The 17,500-nt window shown below is 39.9% G+C and overlaps 2 protein-coding genes across 3 annotated transcripts in view; both read right to left on the bottom strand.

The window, feature by feature from the left end:
- LOC149130212 (uncharacterized) overlaps positions 1-9,073 on the bottom strand; it is a 34,406-nt gene extending 25,333 nt beyond the window's left edge. Inside the window, exon 1 of the mRNA XM_089346209.1 lies at positions 8,866-9,073. Within this exon, the coding sequence (XP_089202335.1) occupies positions 8,866-8,938 (73 nt within the window). The 5' untranslated portion in view covers positions 8,939-9,073. The remainder of the gene's footprint in view (positions 1-8,865) is intronic.
- Positions 1-17,500, bottom strand: part of LOC106869468 (bleomycin hydrolase) — a 64,820-nt gene that overhangs the window by 43,541 nt on the left and 3,779 nt on the right. The window lies entirely within an intron of this gene.

Raw genomic sequence — 17,500 nt, 5'->3', positions numbered from 1 at the left:
TCAACTAAACCAAGCAACAAGACACCGTCTCAAGTTCATTGGCCGAATGTCAAGGTAACAACATTTGGCAACCACAACATTGCTGCTGCTGTTGTAGTAGAGGTGGTGGTGCTGGTGGTGGCGGTGGTAGTGATGGTGATGGTAGTAGTAGTAGTAGTAGTACGGCGATGAAACCTGTATTGTAATAATAAATGTATGGTAAGAATGGCAGCATTGATAAAGAATCCCACTGACTTTTAGTGGTGGTGGTCGTTGTTGTTGATGTTGTTGATGTGGTGGTGGTGGTGGTGGTGGAGAGAAATGAAGGAAGGAAGGAAGAAAGGAAGGCAGGAAGAAAGCAGGGCAACGAGGGGGAGGAGGTAGAGATGACGATGGTGGAGGTGGTGGAGGAGGAGGACGGACGGAAATGAGCTTCGCAAGAGGAGAGATCGGACGCCATGTTTATGTTATATTTTGAGAAAGGTAAAAAGTATTAAAAATAAATAAATAAATAAATAAATAAATAAATAAATAAAATAAATTAATAAACAAAAAAAAATAAAACTGCGGTCAGAGCTCGAACCGGAGAAAAAAAAAAGAAAGTGAAAGATTCCCCACAAATATTGATATACATGCAAATGTGTGTGTGTGTGTGTGTGTGTGTGTGTGTGTGATCAATAAATCATAAATCCGAAAGAGAAGCACATTTTAAGTTACGGGACGGTAGAGTATTCGGAGAATGTTAGTTATGGCCTGTTCATAGGGTTACCCAAGGTTTCCGCGCCCAGAAAGCGGAAAAGGCCGATATTTAGGACTCGTACCGAAAGATTGCCCGCTTAGCTTTACACACGTCTCGTCAAAGCTAAGCGCTTTATGGACACGAAATCCTGGGAAACCTTACGAAACGGTCGTAACCAACAGACATAACTACAGTCCAGAGAAGGCTAACGGCCCGAAACATCGAAGTCATTGTCATATATCTTGTAAAAATATATAATAAATATGTATTCTACAAAAACTGTGTGCGTGTTCTGTTTGCGGGCACGGACAACCTTCGACTTTAACTAGAATCGTTTAACCTATTCAAATGAGAGGCAGGGCCCCCGAAGCAGTGCCCATTCTCTCCTAGTGACCACCACCCTACACAAGTCAGCTACTGTCCGGGTATGCAAAACTTACAGCTCACACACACATACAGACACAGAGGGCGTGTGCTGAAAAGTTCCTGTCTTTGGGTAAAAGAAAATACAGGAGGATCAGTTAACTATGATTTTATTCAACATATTCCTCCTCTCAGATTCACACACACTTATTGCAGTGGTCTTTCGGTGTCCTCCAACCAAGCCCTTCACGACAACTTTAAAGCCAAGAACTTTTCAGTACCCCACTTCGTGTGTACACATACACACCTCTGATATACGAGTATATAAACAAATCAATCAACTGCATCATCATACATGTGTGTGTGTGTATATATATATATATATATATATAGGATCTTTCTGAATTGACGGGCAACACTTGTTTTCTTAACGAAACACTTTCATATATATATACATACACATACATATATATATATATACACATACACACACATATATACACACACACACACACACACACACACACACACACACATATATATATAATAATATTAGGGACAAAATCCAAAATTACAGGTAAAAACTCAATTAAAATCAATTTATAAAAAATTAAAATTAAATTGAGCTTTATAGATAAAATATATATAAAATATATAGTTGTAGGGAAAATAACCAATTTTCAAGAACTCATCGATGAAACACGTGTAATCATTTTATTATATTTATCTTATGATATTTACTTTGCTTTATATTATACTCATTTATTGTGCTTTTAATTGTTAATTTTTCTATATGTGATAGTGGATTTTCATCGATGAGTTCTTGAAACTTGGTCATTTTCCCTAAAACTATATATATATATATATATATATATATATATATATATATATATAGAGAGAGAGAGAGAGAGAGAGAGAGAGAGAGAGAGAGAGAAAGAGAGAGAGAGAGAGAGCGCATTAATCACAGCTTACTTTTTTTGAGTGTGTGTGTGTATGCGTGCCCGCGCGCGAGTGTGATGAGGTGATATGGCAAGGATCGTCAGAGCGTTGGAAGAAAGAAATATTTTGCGGCATTTCTAATTTCATATTTCTAGTTCCTTACATCCTGAGTTCGAATCGCACCGAGGTCAGTTTTTTTTTTTTTTTGCCAAAAGTAGCAAGCGAACAAAAGAATAAAAATAAAGTAGCGATCGATAGCCAATGTAATATATGCATATACTATGTGTGTGTGTATATATATATATATATATATATGTATATATATATATATATATATATATATATATATATATATATATATATATATATATATATATATATATATTCACACTATGTGTGTAGATATGCATTTGTGTGTATACATATATACAAATGTATATTTGCATGTATATAAGTGTATACAAATACTTTATACACGAATACACGTATGAGGAGTACGGTGAGGGTGTAGTGTTTAAAAAAATAGTGCTGTTCGTTTCTTTCACGCACACACAACTCTCTCTTTCTCTCCTTCTCTACGATTTTCCATTTAGAGGACAGACGCCCTTGAAAATATCGAGTGTGTGCAATTTATCGATAGCCGAACACACACACACACACACACACACACACACACACACACACACACACCGTCCTATCAAATAATAATATTAATAACAATAATAATGATAATAATGATAATCCACATCACAACAAAAAATTTGAAAACACCTAACGACAACGAAATGCAACAGACTTTCCCCGCCCGCTTTACACGCACGTACGCACATTGCCGGACGGATACACACAAAGGTTATAACGAAACTCCCCCCCCCCAAAAAAAACACTAAGAAAAACCCACTTCAGAATTCAGCTTTCTTTTCAATGGTCCCACAAAGACGAGAGAGACAGAAAGATGTTGATAGTTATTTTTCCCCTTATCTCTGAGGTCAAGCTCTGAAGAAAGACACTCCACTCTATGGCCATCCCACCCGTCTGTTTCTTTTCTTTTTCTGTTTTTCAATCGAACATCGTTATCTATATATATATATAGTCTGTTAAAGTCTGTCATACCGGCCATGACGAAGGGAAATAGCCCTGAAACTCGAGTCGCCTTTATATATATATATATTTATATTTATATATTTGATCCTTTATATTGAACACTCAATATTTCATCTACATTCAATACTTTCTTTCATGGTGCCATCCATTTTTATTTTATTTTATTTTATATTGTATATTGTATATCATATTATATATTGTATATTCCATATTCTATACCCCACATTGGTTCTGCAGGAATATAAATAAAACATAAAAAACAGACAGTGTTGGAACTCTTTTAAGCAAAATAATATATTCCTCTATACACAATCATACAAAAAAACCCACCTTTTTTGTATTTATTTTTACTCGCATATATATATATATATATATATATATATATATATATATATACACACACATATATATATATATGTCTAAATGCTGTATTTAATTCTTCAGAGTTTACATCTTTCCTCCTTATAATCTGACTCTTAAAAAGATAAGATTTTGTCTATAATTCGTCGATTGTAAATTTATTTTGCCAGTCACTCTTCTCTCATCTGGTTTTTTAGGTTTGTCTGTAATCTGCTGAGAATGACACATCACTTTTATGATGTGCATTATCATCAACACACTGAGTCAAATGGGTAAGACGATCTAACGGACTGATTCCAATAATCACCAGGCCAGCGGGACGGGGGAGGAGGAGGAGGAGGAGGAGAGAGAAGCTAAGTTGATTACATCGACTTCGGTGCTCAACTGGAACTTATTATTTTTTATCGACCGCGAAAGGATGAAATGCAAAGTCGACCCCGGCAGCATTTGAACCCGGGACGTAAAGACGAACGAACCGCCGCTTAGCGTTTTGCCCGGCGTGCTAACGATTCTGCTAGCTTGCCACCCGACGTTGGGTGTAAGAATGTGCCGAAACAATTGTAGTGATTTAAAATAAAGAACGTCTTTAATTCCATATTCTACCATTTATCTACACACACACACACACACATAGACCAAGACGTATTTTTTCCCCAAGTTTTAAGGGGGGAGGCACAAGTCGATTACACTGATTCCAGTGCTTGACAGGTGCTTTATATTATCGGCCCCCGAAAGGATAAAAAGCAAAGTCGACCTCGGCGGAATATGAACTCAGAACGTGGAGCACCGGAAGAAATGTCGCTAAGCATTTTTGCCCGACGCTCTAACGGTTCAGCCAGCGCACCACACGGCCTTACACGGTCATATGGTAATCAACAGCCCAATCGTCCTCAAATTGCGCACTATCTCAACAAAGGACATCGTATTATAGAAAATAATCGTCGGCACGTAAAATGCCTGAATGAAAGACGGGATGGTCACAACTGGAACACCTTTAATGGAATGAATTAGAAAATCAAAGCACGTAAGAGAGAGAGAGAGAGAGAGAGAGAGAGAGAATGTAGCAAAAACGATTGACATCTCACATTCGCATACACCTTCACACTGTTACACTCTTCGAAACTTTTAACTGCTATTTTTAATGCAAAAGGCAAGAGCACATTCAACAGATGTTATCGACAAGAATATGCAGCTAGCCGTCAGCATCCGTATTCTCTGCCCACGATTCCCAAGAGGGCTTTGGGGGTAGAACCCTCAGGCACCCCCATCCATAGGTTCCTATCAAAGCAACCATCACTGCATTTGCCTACTGGGTACCCAAGAGTGAGTAAGTGAGGCTATTGATGTTGGTTGACACTCCGTCGCTTACGACGTCTAGGGTTCCAGTTGATCTGACAAACGGAACAGCCTGCTCGTGAAATTAACGAGCGAGTGGCTGAGCACTCCACAGACACGTGTAACCCTTAACGTAGTTCTCGGGGTGGGGGAGATATTCAGCATGACACAGAGTGTGACAAGGCTGACCCTTTGAATTACAGGTACAACAGAAACAGGAAGAAAGAGTGAGAGAAAGTTGTGGTGAAAGAGTACAGCTGGGTTCGCCACCATCCCCTGCCGGAGCCCCAGCATGGCCACACGCAGGTCACCGACTGAAACAAACAGAACAAAAAAACTAACAGCTGATTACAGCCTTCTTTGACGGAGATTCAGCTGCTATTTCTGCCGGCCGATCGGCTTGCTTAGTGGTTCGTTTTAATTAATTCTTGGTTGTTGTAAGCCATTTCGCTTCTTCTTCTGATGTCGTCACCCCAATGTCCTTGAGAAGGGCATGAGTGTCACGCAATCCGTATCTCCTCTCGAAATATCGATTATTTTTTTTTGTAGTTGCTGTTGTTGTTGTTGTTCTACCGGTGTTTCTATTTCTATTCATGTCTTATATATATTTTGTTTTTTTTTTACTTGTTTCAGTTACTGGAGTGCGGAGGCCATGCTGCAGCACCGCGTCGAAGAGTTTATCGCCGAACCGATCGACCTCGGTACCAATTAATCGATTTTCATTTTTGTTGTTGTTTTTGTTTTGTCTTTTAAAAAAAAAAAAAAAAAAAAAAAAGGTCTTGTACTCTTCTATCGATTTCGTTTTTCCGAACGGCTAGGATACGGTGATGTAAGCAAACCAACACCAGTTGTCAAGCGTGGTAGTGAGACAAAAACATATATATACCTACACACTTACACACTCTCATATATATATACACACACATATACAAATCTTTTGTAAACTCACTTAATCCGTCTTAAGCTGCTATTTTTTTCTATTGAAACATACATACAAACTACATTCAGTGATACGCAGGCAGACAGGCAGATAGATAGATAGATAGATAGATAGATAGATAGAAAGATAGATAGATAGATAGATAGATAGATAGATAGATAGATAGACAGTCAGAGTGGTTAATGAAGCAGGTTTGCAATCACATGGTTTTGGGTTCGATCGTAATGCGCAGCACTTTCAGCAAGTGTCTTTTTTTTCTTTTCTTTTTTTACTATAGCCGCGGGTCGACCAATGAACTGGGAGACGGAAACTGTGTGGAAACCTATCATATCCATACATGGCACCCATGCCAACGTCGTCTCCTTCATTGGAAACGAAACTCTGCTTGCGAAGACCTATTGGGGCAAGCGAAACCGTCATGGCACCTGTGCCCATCATCGCCTTCCTGGCACTTGTACCGGATGGCACGTGTAAAGACATTCGAGCGAGATCGTTGCCAGTGCCGCCGAACTGGCTCCTGTGCAGGTGGCACGTAAAATACACCATTTTGAGCGTGGCCGTTGCCAGTACCGCCTGACTGGCCCTTGTGCCGGTGGCACGTAAAAGCACCCACTACACTCTCGGAGTTGTTGGCATTAGGAAGGGCATCCAGCTGTAGAAACTCTGCCAGATCAGATTGGAGCCTGGTGTAGCTATCTGGTTCACCAGTCCTCAGTCAAATCGTCCAACCCATGCTAGCATCGAATCAGCTTTCTCCTTTCTGGTTTTATTTTTACAGTTCCAGTGATGGCTTGGATCTGTAGTCTTTGAACCAGCTTTCTCCTTTCTGGTTTTATTTTTTCAAGGGCCGTTAAAATACTATTATGGATATACAATTTACTAATTTGTTGTGTGGAACTCCAAAAAATCTTATATCGACCATAGCTAAGATGCACTGTTGTAAATTAAGACAAAACTATCCGTGAATCAAGCCATTTTCATCATGGTTATTTCCTACACAGAATCACAAGATGTCATTTTGCATCGCTGACGTCTCAATCTGCAAATCCATGACGTCATAATTTTTAAGCTGGGTTTTTTCTTTTGTTATTTTCTAATTTTATTTTGACTACGATTGAAATTCCAAGTACTCACTCACACACACTGTTCCACTTGTACTATTCGACCGACTCAATCTGATTAAACAATAATAAATAATAATAATGGTTTCAAATTTTCCCACAAAAAGCAGCAATTCTGGGAGGAGGTGACGAGTCGAATGCATCGACCCCAGTGTTTCACTGGTACTTATTTTATCGTTAAACTTTTACCAACTCAACCCCCACGTTTTTTTTTCAGTCTTTTTTTTGTTGTTGTTTTTGTTTTCATTGTTGTTGAATCATTCTAACTACATACATACATACATACATACATATATACATACAACCAGCTCTTGTGGAATCGTCCAACAAATACCGCGAAAGAAAATGGCCGCTAAATGGCGATGATGATGATGATGATGATACATAATGAGCTGACGTACGCGCACGCACTCACAGGTGTGTACGTAGATATCCATGTGTATATACATACAGGTGCGTGCGTGTGTACATACACATCTTGTTTACGTACGTACGCATATATATATAAAATAACATAAATAATATATAATTATATGCATATATATCCATATATGCATATAATTATATATTATTTATGTACATACCTACATACCTACATCTATATATATACATACATGCATATATGGGCACAAGGACATCAAAAAAACATTAAACACTATGAGAAACAAAAACATAGAAAACGAACTTTTTTCGAACAACGAAAAAAAACAGATATGCATGTATGTATACATATAGATGTAGGTATTTAGATATATGTATGGATATGTGGATATATTGTACGCAAGACTATTTTCTATAGAAGAACGAAAGTGTATGATATAGAAATACACACACGATGGACGCAGGATTTAAATATGACGAACAAACGTACACATATAATCATAGACAAACACAGCCACACAGACATATATATATATATATATATATATATATATATATATATATATATACAAACATACATATATAAGGACACAAAACCATACACACACACACCATATACACATAAATAGACACATATAAATACACAAATAGTTGGGTACATATAAACATACGCCCACACACACACATGTGTGTGTGTGTGTGTGTGTGTGTGTGTGTGTGTGTGTAAGCATGCAGTCACAAATGGAAACAGATTAAACGAGATCAGACGCCGAACTTTTTAATATTCAAAACATTGAGACACACACACACACACACACACAAACACACATACATACACACACACAAACACTCATATGGCGATGTACATACGGTGGTGAGTCAAAGACTAATGCCATTTTGTTATAGGACAGGTATAATTACCAACACAGGAACATGTATCATACATCAAAATGAAGCTGGTCGTCTGTGGATCGCATCCCTACTTCTCAATATGGTTACTGTTTTTCTCAATAGCAATGTACCACCTTCGAATGAGAGCATGTCTCGCTGCCCCGTAAAATTCTGTTGACTTGTTCTTTGGGCCATTTCTTCACTACAGTTTTCACTTCCTCGTCACTGGACTATCATCTCTTCGGCCCCATGAAAGAGGGGTTTGCGAGGCAAACATTATTCCAGTGACGAGGAAGTGAAAACTGTAGTGAACAAGTCAACAGAATTTTACAGGGCAGGGATACATGCTCTCATTTGAAGGTGGAACATAGCTTTTGAGAGAAATGGTGACCATATTGAGAAGTAGGGATGAGATCCACAGAGGACCAGCTTCATTTTGATGTATGATGCATGGTCCTGTGTTGGGAATTATACCTGCCCTATACAAAATGGCATTACTTTTTGACTCACACACACACATTGAGGTCCAGCAAAAGACCAGTAGTGCCCGACCTGCGGCGGAGCCTTCCGAGCATGCATCGGACTGGTCGGCCACCGTCGGACACATAGTGCCCCACCCCGGCGCCCGCCCGCCCGCCGCCTTCTCCTATGTGATGTCCCGCAAAAAAGCCGAAAAGGAAGGAAGCCCTTGAATGGTTAATAAGTTCTCGTACCTCGGCAACACACTTTGCAGATCTGTGAACATTGACGACGGAGTCGACACACGCATCGAAATGGAAAGCTCATCCTTCGGGTGGCAAGGGTCAACCAGTGCGGGAGTGGAGAGGCATTAGGTTTGGCCAACCCAGTTCACGGTGTACCGAAAGCAGCTGTTTCTCACACTACGCGACTGTATATGTCTGCGGAAACTTGGACGGTTGACGAACGCCAAAGCCAAAAAGCGAAACCGCTTCCAACATGAACTAAAAAAAATGCCTGAGAAAGCTGTTGAGAAAATCACTTGGTAAGTCAAAGGTCCCAGATAGGGAGGTCCTCTCTCGAGCTTATCTAACAAGCATTTACACACATACGGGACACATACAAACATGCATACGATGTACATATGCACACGCACACACGGACGCATATCTAAAAACATGTATGTGGAAATACACACACACACACACACACATATATATATATATATAAAGAACAAATGTTTAGAATGGTACAACAATGCACTATAATACAAAATATGGACTATATATATACCTGTTGTAATTTGGCTTTCTATAGTCCGATGATATTTCGGAATTACAATTCCTTCTTCAGATCTTCTTAGCTGGAGACTCCGAAATATCATCGGACTATAGATAACCAAATTACAACAGGTATATAGTCCATTTTTTTGTTTTATAGTGCATTGTTGTACCATTCTAAACTTTTTATTCTTTACAAACAATACACAATGCTTCAAGCGAACTACAATACTCTCCTATATATATATATATATATATATATATATATATATATATATATATATACATACACACACAATACACGGACGCATACATACAAACATGCATGTGGAAATGCACATGTATACACACACATGCACAAACATAGGTAGACATACACAGAGACAAACATATACATATGGAGATGTATACACACATACACAAAAAAGATGATCCGTTGAAATGGAAAGAGAAAGAGGGCGAGGATAATGAAGGAGAAAGAAATTAATCATTTCTAATTAACATTAATTAACAAGAGCATATTGGTTTGGGAGAAGTAGAGGCAGGGGTTAAAGAGAATTTAACTGAACCAACAAGAGACTTGGACATCCTTCAAGTAAACAAGCAAAAATCTATTGCAAGATGGAATATATATACCTCTGCTACCTAAGCTATATCAACTCTCGTTCCAACATAAATTTCCGGATTATCCACACAGGGATTAATTTGCATGAATTTCTACACCGATATTTACCACTGGAATGAAACTACACTTCAAGTACTGTTCTCTCTTTTTTCAGCACATCACACTCTTTACCACTTCATACTAAAAATATCCGCCTATGGATATAATAATAGATAACTTTATTTTTTCTGTCTCCGATGAAGGGAAGTACTGGATCTTCCCAGAAACAGCTGTAAGACTCTATCCATAAAATTCTTCAACCTTACCTTTGCTCTCTTTATCCTTTTGTTTTTATATATTTACATATACACACGCTAATACACGACTTATAATACCCAATCCTGTTCATACAACGATTGGGGCAAACTAATTGGTATACAGCACTTACTCGGTATTACCTGTATCCTCCGGGGTTTGGTTAAATCCAATACCCTCCTCAACCTTATATATATATATATACTCAAGAGAAGGAGTACGCCCTTTTCTCCTGGAATTGTATCCCCTTCTGAGCTTGTGCCCTTTCTCCGAAAAATTCCTGGGACCACGCCTGCGCTGTAATATAATCTCAACACTATTTCAGAAAATTACCACTGTTCTCTTTGAGCAAATTATACAAGATAAAATTTAACTGGGGCAAAATGACGAAGCCAAGACAAGGTAAAATTGCCTCTTCAGTTTTCCAAATTCATACATATCAATATCCATCCTTTAAACATCAGAAATGCAACAAAAATGTTAAATATCTAGGTCAAATGAAAGTGGATCGTAGGAAAATGGCACACGATAGGAAATTAACAAGACATGACTAAATTTTGAAAATCGGCATAAGATATTCTCTGTTGTTGAAGGCGCAATGGCCCGGTGGTTAGGGCAGCGGACTCGCGGTCATAGGATCACGGTTTCGATTCCCAGATTCCGGGCGGTGTGTGTGTTTATTGAGCGAAAACCCCTAAAGCTCCACGAGGCTCCGGCAGGGGATGGTGGCGAACCCTGCTCTACTCTTTCACCACAACTTTCTCTCGCTCTTACTTCCTGTTTCTGTTGTACCTGTATTTCAAAGGGGTCAGCCAAGGGTACACGTGTCTGTGGAGTGCTCAGCCACTTGCACGTTAATTTCACGAACAGGTTGTTCCGTTGATCGGATCAACTGGAAACCCTCGACATCCTAAGCAACGGAGTGCCAACAACAACAAAAAACATTCTCTGTAGCCTCTTCACAATCTGCTGGGGTGGGTCTCTTTCTGATATATTTACCCACCGTGCAGTTAAAGAGAAGAAACTATCGAAGTTAGTTATTACTCATTTTAATCCATTTTAGACAAGTTTTTGAAACTTGAAAATTATCAATTTAACATTGAGTTCTTAGAATATTGATTGTTAAATTACCAGAAATTATGTGGGAGTGGCTGTGTGGTAAGTAGCTAGCTTACCAACCACATGGTTCCGGGTTCAGTCCCACTGCGCGTCACCTTGGGCAAGTGTCTTCTACTATAGCCTCGGGCCGACCAAAGCCTTGTGAGTGGATTTGGTAGACGGAAACTGAAAGAAGCCTGTCGTATATAATTCAAAACGTAAGATAATAAGGAGGGTCTCATTAATTAAATTTAGGGGACCCAAACAGTCTGAAGAGGACCTAAAACTTATAAAAACTTCGGTAGATTCAGATGAACTCAGTTAAACCTAATGGGATTTTAGATCTAAAAGGGCCCAATAATAAGAGGGCTCAATAATTTTAAAAGAACTCTACTGGATTAAAGATAATAAATCATTCATGCGATTGCTGTAAATGTATATATATATATATATTTTTTTTTTTTCAATTTTTTAACGCCCTATATTAGACTTTAAGGTCCCTTGAGCCTTTACCTATACATAAATCTGGCCTTGATTATAGAGCCAGGCTAAGGAGATGTGATCGTCTGAATTAGAATTACTTGCAATGACGTCATAGATGAATACCGAAAGATTGCCGAATTAGCCTACAGTTGAGAGTGTCTAGGACAAAACTAGTTTCTGGGAAACCCCAACATCGCATTTTGGACCCAGGGCAATTTACTTTGAGAGATTTGGGAGAGGGGGGGGGGAATTAAAAGTGCGTTTTATGTGTCATTCAAGTACGATAAAAGAAATGGAAGTGAATGGGGGTGGTTACGATTGGATTGTCTTTCATCAACGTGTTTGTTTGACGATCAGAGTTGACTTCGGGCGAAACAACAATAACAAGACACAGGATCGACCTGCTACAAACAACAGCCAAATCGCTAGCCACGCCCTTGAATTTTAAATTACCATACGAATACAGTAAGTCTGATATATATATATATATATATATATATATATATATATATATATATATGTATATATATATATATATATATATAATAGGGGATGGTCATAACTGGACAGCCTTTCGATCTCACGCACGCACAAGAACACACACGTGTGCACATGCATTCACACAAACACATACACACACATTCGAAATTTAAATATCTAAAACGGTTATAAGCAAAAAGTGCAGGCGGGAGAAATGATGCCATCTTCAAACGCGTGACGATGGTGGTGGTGGTGGTGGTGGCGGCGGTGGTGGTGGTGCTGGAGGTGGCGGCGGTGGTGACAACAGTATTGATGATGGTGTGGTGATAGTAATACTAGTGGTAGAGGCAGTAGTAGTAGTAGTGGCGGAGGTGATGGTGTAGTAGTAGTAGTAGTAGTAGTAGTAGTAGTAGTAGTAGTAGTGGTGATGGCGGTGATAGCAGTAGTATAGTAGTAATTGTAGTAGTAGAAGTAGAAGTAGTAGTAGTGGTGGTGGTGGTGGTGATGGCAGTAGTATAGTAGTAATTGTAGTAGTGGTGGTGGTGGTAGCATAGTAGCAGGAGCAACAAGTAGAAACAACAATGGTTTCTCTATTTGCCACAAGCGCAAAAGTTTTACAAGGACAAACTAGAGGTGGAGGAGGGTTCACGTCGAATCAAGTATGAGAGACGGGGAGGAGGGGAAAAAGAAGATGAAAAAAAAAGGGGACGCTTGTTAGATATTTGGGGTGGGGTGGAGAAAAAATTTTTCACAAAACCAGGATTCCCGTCTTGAAAAAGCAGGGCCCAGCCCTTTCACCCACACCATACTCACTGGTGTAGCTAGAGTGTGCACTGCCCAGAGCAGCCCTTCCGTTATCCACCACCCCACCCCCCGAACCCCACCAAAAAAAAAACATAGGCACAGGAGTGGCTGTGTGGTAAGTAGCTTACTTACCAACCACATGGTTCCGGGTTCAGTCCCACTGCGTGGCACCTTGGGCAAGTGTCTTCTACTATAGCCTCGGGCCGACTTAAGCCTTGAGTGGATTTGGTAGACGGAAACTGAAAGAAGCCCGTCGTATATATGTATATATATCTGTATGTATGTATGTGTTTGTGTGTCTGTGTTTGTCCCATCAACATCGCTTGACAACCGATGCTGGTGTGTTTAAGTCCCCGTAACTTAGCTGTTCAACAAAAAGAGACCGATAGAATAAGTACTAGGCTTACAAAGAATAAGTCCTGGGGTCGATTTGCTTGACTAAGGGCGGTGCTCCAGCATGGCCGCAGTCAAATGACTGAAACAAGTAAAAGAGTAAAAGAGTATATATTGCCTACAGCAGACCCTAAAGTGCCACCTGGGACTGACCGCCCTTAACGATGGCCCCCGCCTCCCAGCTACGCTAGCGACCATACTTGCTGGTCACACACATCTTTCTCAGGGAATTTGATGGTGACCAAGCAGTACCACCCACCACAAGGTCCAGTCCCGTGTTGTGATGTCGTGGACCCTGAGAGGTAGACCAGCAGAGCACAAGCTTCTTGTAAGGGTAGTGGTTCCCAACCAGGGCCCACGGTTCAGATAAGATTTTGTTGTTTAAACTTATGGGCAACAAATTGGTTATATTTCTGCAATACAAAAAATATTTTAACAATTTTTTTTTTTTTTACACAATTCCTAATAATGTTTACTCTTTCACTTGTTTCAGTCATTTGACTGTGGCCATGCTGGAGCACTGCCTGACGCTATAGTAGAAGACACTTGCCCAAGGTGTCATGCAGTGGGACTAAACCCAGAACCATGTAGTTGAGAAGCAAGCTTCTTACCAAACTGCCACACCTGATCTATAAATATATATAAATTCTTCGAAACGCCGGAGTTTTAATGGTGGCAGCTGATGAAGGGAATGTTTCTATGTGGCCTGCTTGTTTGTTGCACCTTGTTTACCATTTTGTCCTTGTTCTTTTGCCACGTCATGTACCCAGTTATGTATCTATATGTACATGTAGATGAACGTATATACATACATGTACATATATATGCATATACTCATATATTGTTTATATATATATATATATATATATATATGTCCAGCACAAGGTCCAGTCTATTGAGGTGTTGTTAATATTGAGAATTATGCCACCAGGGTGCAATCTTCTGGCAGGGCCTCCCACGAGCTGGACAGGTCAACGGACTGACGTCAGATAAGATGGACCACCTGTTCCCAAGTATAAGAAATGGGTTTCCATAGGGCCAACCCTCCTACAGATACATCAACATTAATTTAAAAACCAACAAGATATGAGAGAGAAAGACCTTCCATATGGGAAACATATAATGCAGGGCAGCAAAATCTGAAAGGAGGAAGCCAGCATCTTGTATTACATATCAGAGACTCCAATCTGGAACATACAAGTGAGATGGAAGAGAGGATGCCCTAAAAATAGCTGGAGGTGGGATATTAAAGCAGAGCTGGAAAAAACAGGGATCCAACAGAAAAGACAGACCATAATCAAAAACAATGAAGAAAAGTCGTCAGGAGTGGCTGTGTGGTGAGAAGCTTGCTTACCAACCACATGGTTCCGGGTTCATTCCCACTGCGTAGCACCTTGGGCAAGTGTCTTCTACTGTAGCCTCGGGCCGACCAAAGCCTTGGGAGTGGATTTGGTAGACGGAAACTGAAAGAAGCCGGTCATATATACATATATATATATATACTTGTGTGTGTATATGTTTGCGTGTCTGTGTTTGTCTCCCTAACATCGCTTGACAACCGATGCTGATGTGTCCCCGTAACTTAGCGGTTCGGCACAAGAGACCGATAGAATAAGTACTAGGCTTCCAAAGAATAAGTCCTGGGGTCGATTTGCTCAACTAAAGACGGTGCTCCAGCATGGCCGCAGTCAAATGACTGAAACAAGTATAAAAGAGTAAAAGAGTATATATATATATATATATATATGAATGGGTGCTGAAAAATTCCTGGCTTTAAGGGTATCGCGAAAGGCCTGGTTGGAGGCCCAACCTTCCAAATTCTTCTACAGGGCTTAGAAAAACTGAAGGACTGCTGCAATAAGTGGGTGAATCTGAGAGGAGAATATGTCAAATAAAATCATAATTAACTGATCCTCCTGAATTTTTTTACCAAAGTTCCTGTCATCTTTGATGGAATTGTCAGTCCTGAGTGAGAGAAAGTTGTGGCAAAACAGTCAGCAGAAGTTCACCATTACCTTTTGCCAAAGCCGCATGCAGCTTAGGTGTTTCACTCATAAACACACACATACATTACCCAGTCTGAGATTTGAACCTGCAATCCCTCAACCACTAGACCATGTGCCTCCACATATATGTATGTATGTATGTAATATAAATATATATATATGTATGTGTGAGTGTGTATTGGTTTCTATGTATATGTGTGGTTGGCGTTAGGAAGGGCATCCAGCTGTAGATTGGGGCCTAATGCAGCCATCTGGTTCGCCAGTCCTCAGTCAAATCGTCCAACCCATGCTAGCATGGAAAGCGGACGTTAAACCATGAGGATGAGGATGATGATGATGATGATATATATATATATATATATAATGAAAGCCAGATCTCTATTAAATCATGGGCCAGTTTTATAAAAAAGAAGGTAGTCTTAGGTATACAAAGCCAACAAGATGGCCATGGCTGGAACAACCTCAATGACAGGTCTGCTTCTTCAAGGCTGTCCCAGGACTAAACAACAACGACCACTACAACCTCTACCACCATGTCCCAAAGTGCGAGCAACTGCTAGAAATAGCAGTTAAAGTGCCCTCAAATCACATACCATTATCTAATATCATCATCCATTTTTTAAAATTTTTATTGTTACCTTTTCCGTTTTATTTTTGGCTAATTCGTAATCTACGATGCTTTCAAACAACAACATCACCGAAGAAATATTGCGTTTTGGCGCAGTTGGTGATTTCCGACGCTATTCTGCAGGAATGCCAAGAATGTAAAATACAACAGACTGAGGTCGATATGATTCACAACTGGATTCTTTTTTTTATTTTTCCGAAGGTGGTGCTCCAGCTGGCCGTATATCAATGAGTGAAACTAGTAAACACACAGGCAAAAACTCGAGAAAACAATGGAGTGTGTGTGTGTGTGTGTGTGTGTGTAATCACCCCCAAATGCTGGAAATGTCAGTCAAATCTCCTCCAACCACAAGCTAACGTCCTTACAAAAAGAATAAAGGACTATATACGTAATACATAAAGATGGGTTCGTCATGGTTGGAAGGCCTTTGATCATAACGACTGCTCGGTCAGAACAGCCCTGGGGGTTAAATAAAACAATACCTACGGACACGGACACATACATACACACACACACACGGACGCAAGCACGTACACACGGCTGTATGGTTAAAAAGTTCGCTTTAGAACCTGCGATTTCAGGTTCAATCACACTCCGCAGCATCTCGGGCAAGGTGTCTTCTCCTACAGCCCCTGGTCGATCAAAGCTTTGCAGTTCCAATGAATGAAACGCGCAAAAGACAAAGATGTGTGTACAAATATATATATATATATATAGGAGTGGCTGTGTGGTAAGTAGCTTGCTTACCAACCACATGGTCCCGGGTTCAGTCCCACTGCGTGGCATCTTGGGCAAGTGCCTTCTACTATAGCCTCGGGCCGACCAATGCCTTGTGAGTGGATTTGGTAGACGGAAACTGAAAGAAGCCCGTCGTATATGTGTATATATATGTGTATGTGTGTGTGTGTGTTTGTATGTCTGTGTTTGTCCCCCCAACATCGCTTGACAACCGATGCTGGTGTGTTTATGTCCCCGTAACTTAGTGGTTCGGCAAAAGAGACCGATAGAATAAGTACTAGGCTTCCAAAGAATAAGTCCTGGGGTCGATTTCTTCGACTAAAGGCGGTGCTCCAGCATGGCCGCAGTCAAAAGACTGAAACAAGTAAAAGTGTAAAAGTGTATATATATATATATATATACACGCGTTTGTGTGTGTATATATATATATATATATATATATATATATATACGCGCGCGTGCCTATTATGTAAACACATCTTTCCAGATGCAGGGGCGTGTATAAGCAGTGAGTGAATCCGACTATTTATATAACTTGTTTGTCGGTTAACAACAGAGGTA

This window comes from Octopus bimaculoides, chromosome 30 (assembly GCF_046866305.1).
Source record: "Octopus bimaculoides isolate indiv1 chromosome 30, ASM4686630v1, whole genome shotgun sequence".
Classification (NCBI taxonomy): domain Eukaryota; kingdom Metazoa; phylum Mollusca; class Cephalopoda; order Octopoda; family Octopodidae; genus Octopus; species Octopus bimaculoides.
The sequence above is the reverse complement of the archived record's forward strand: the minus strand, read 5'-3'. Positions and strand labels throughout refer to the sequence as shown.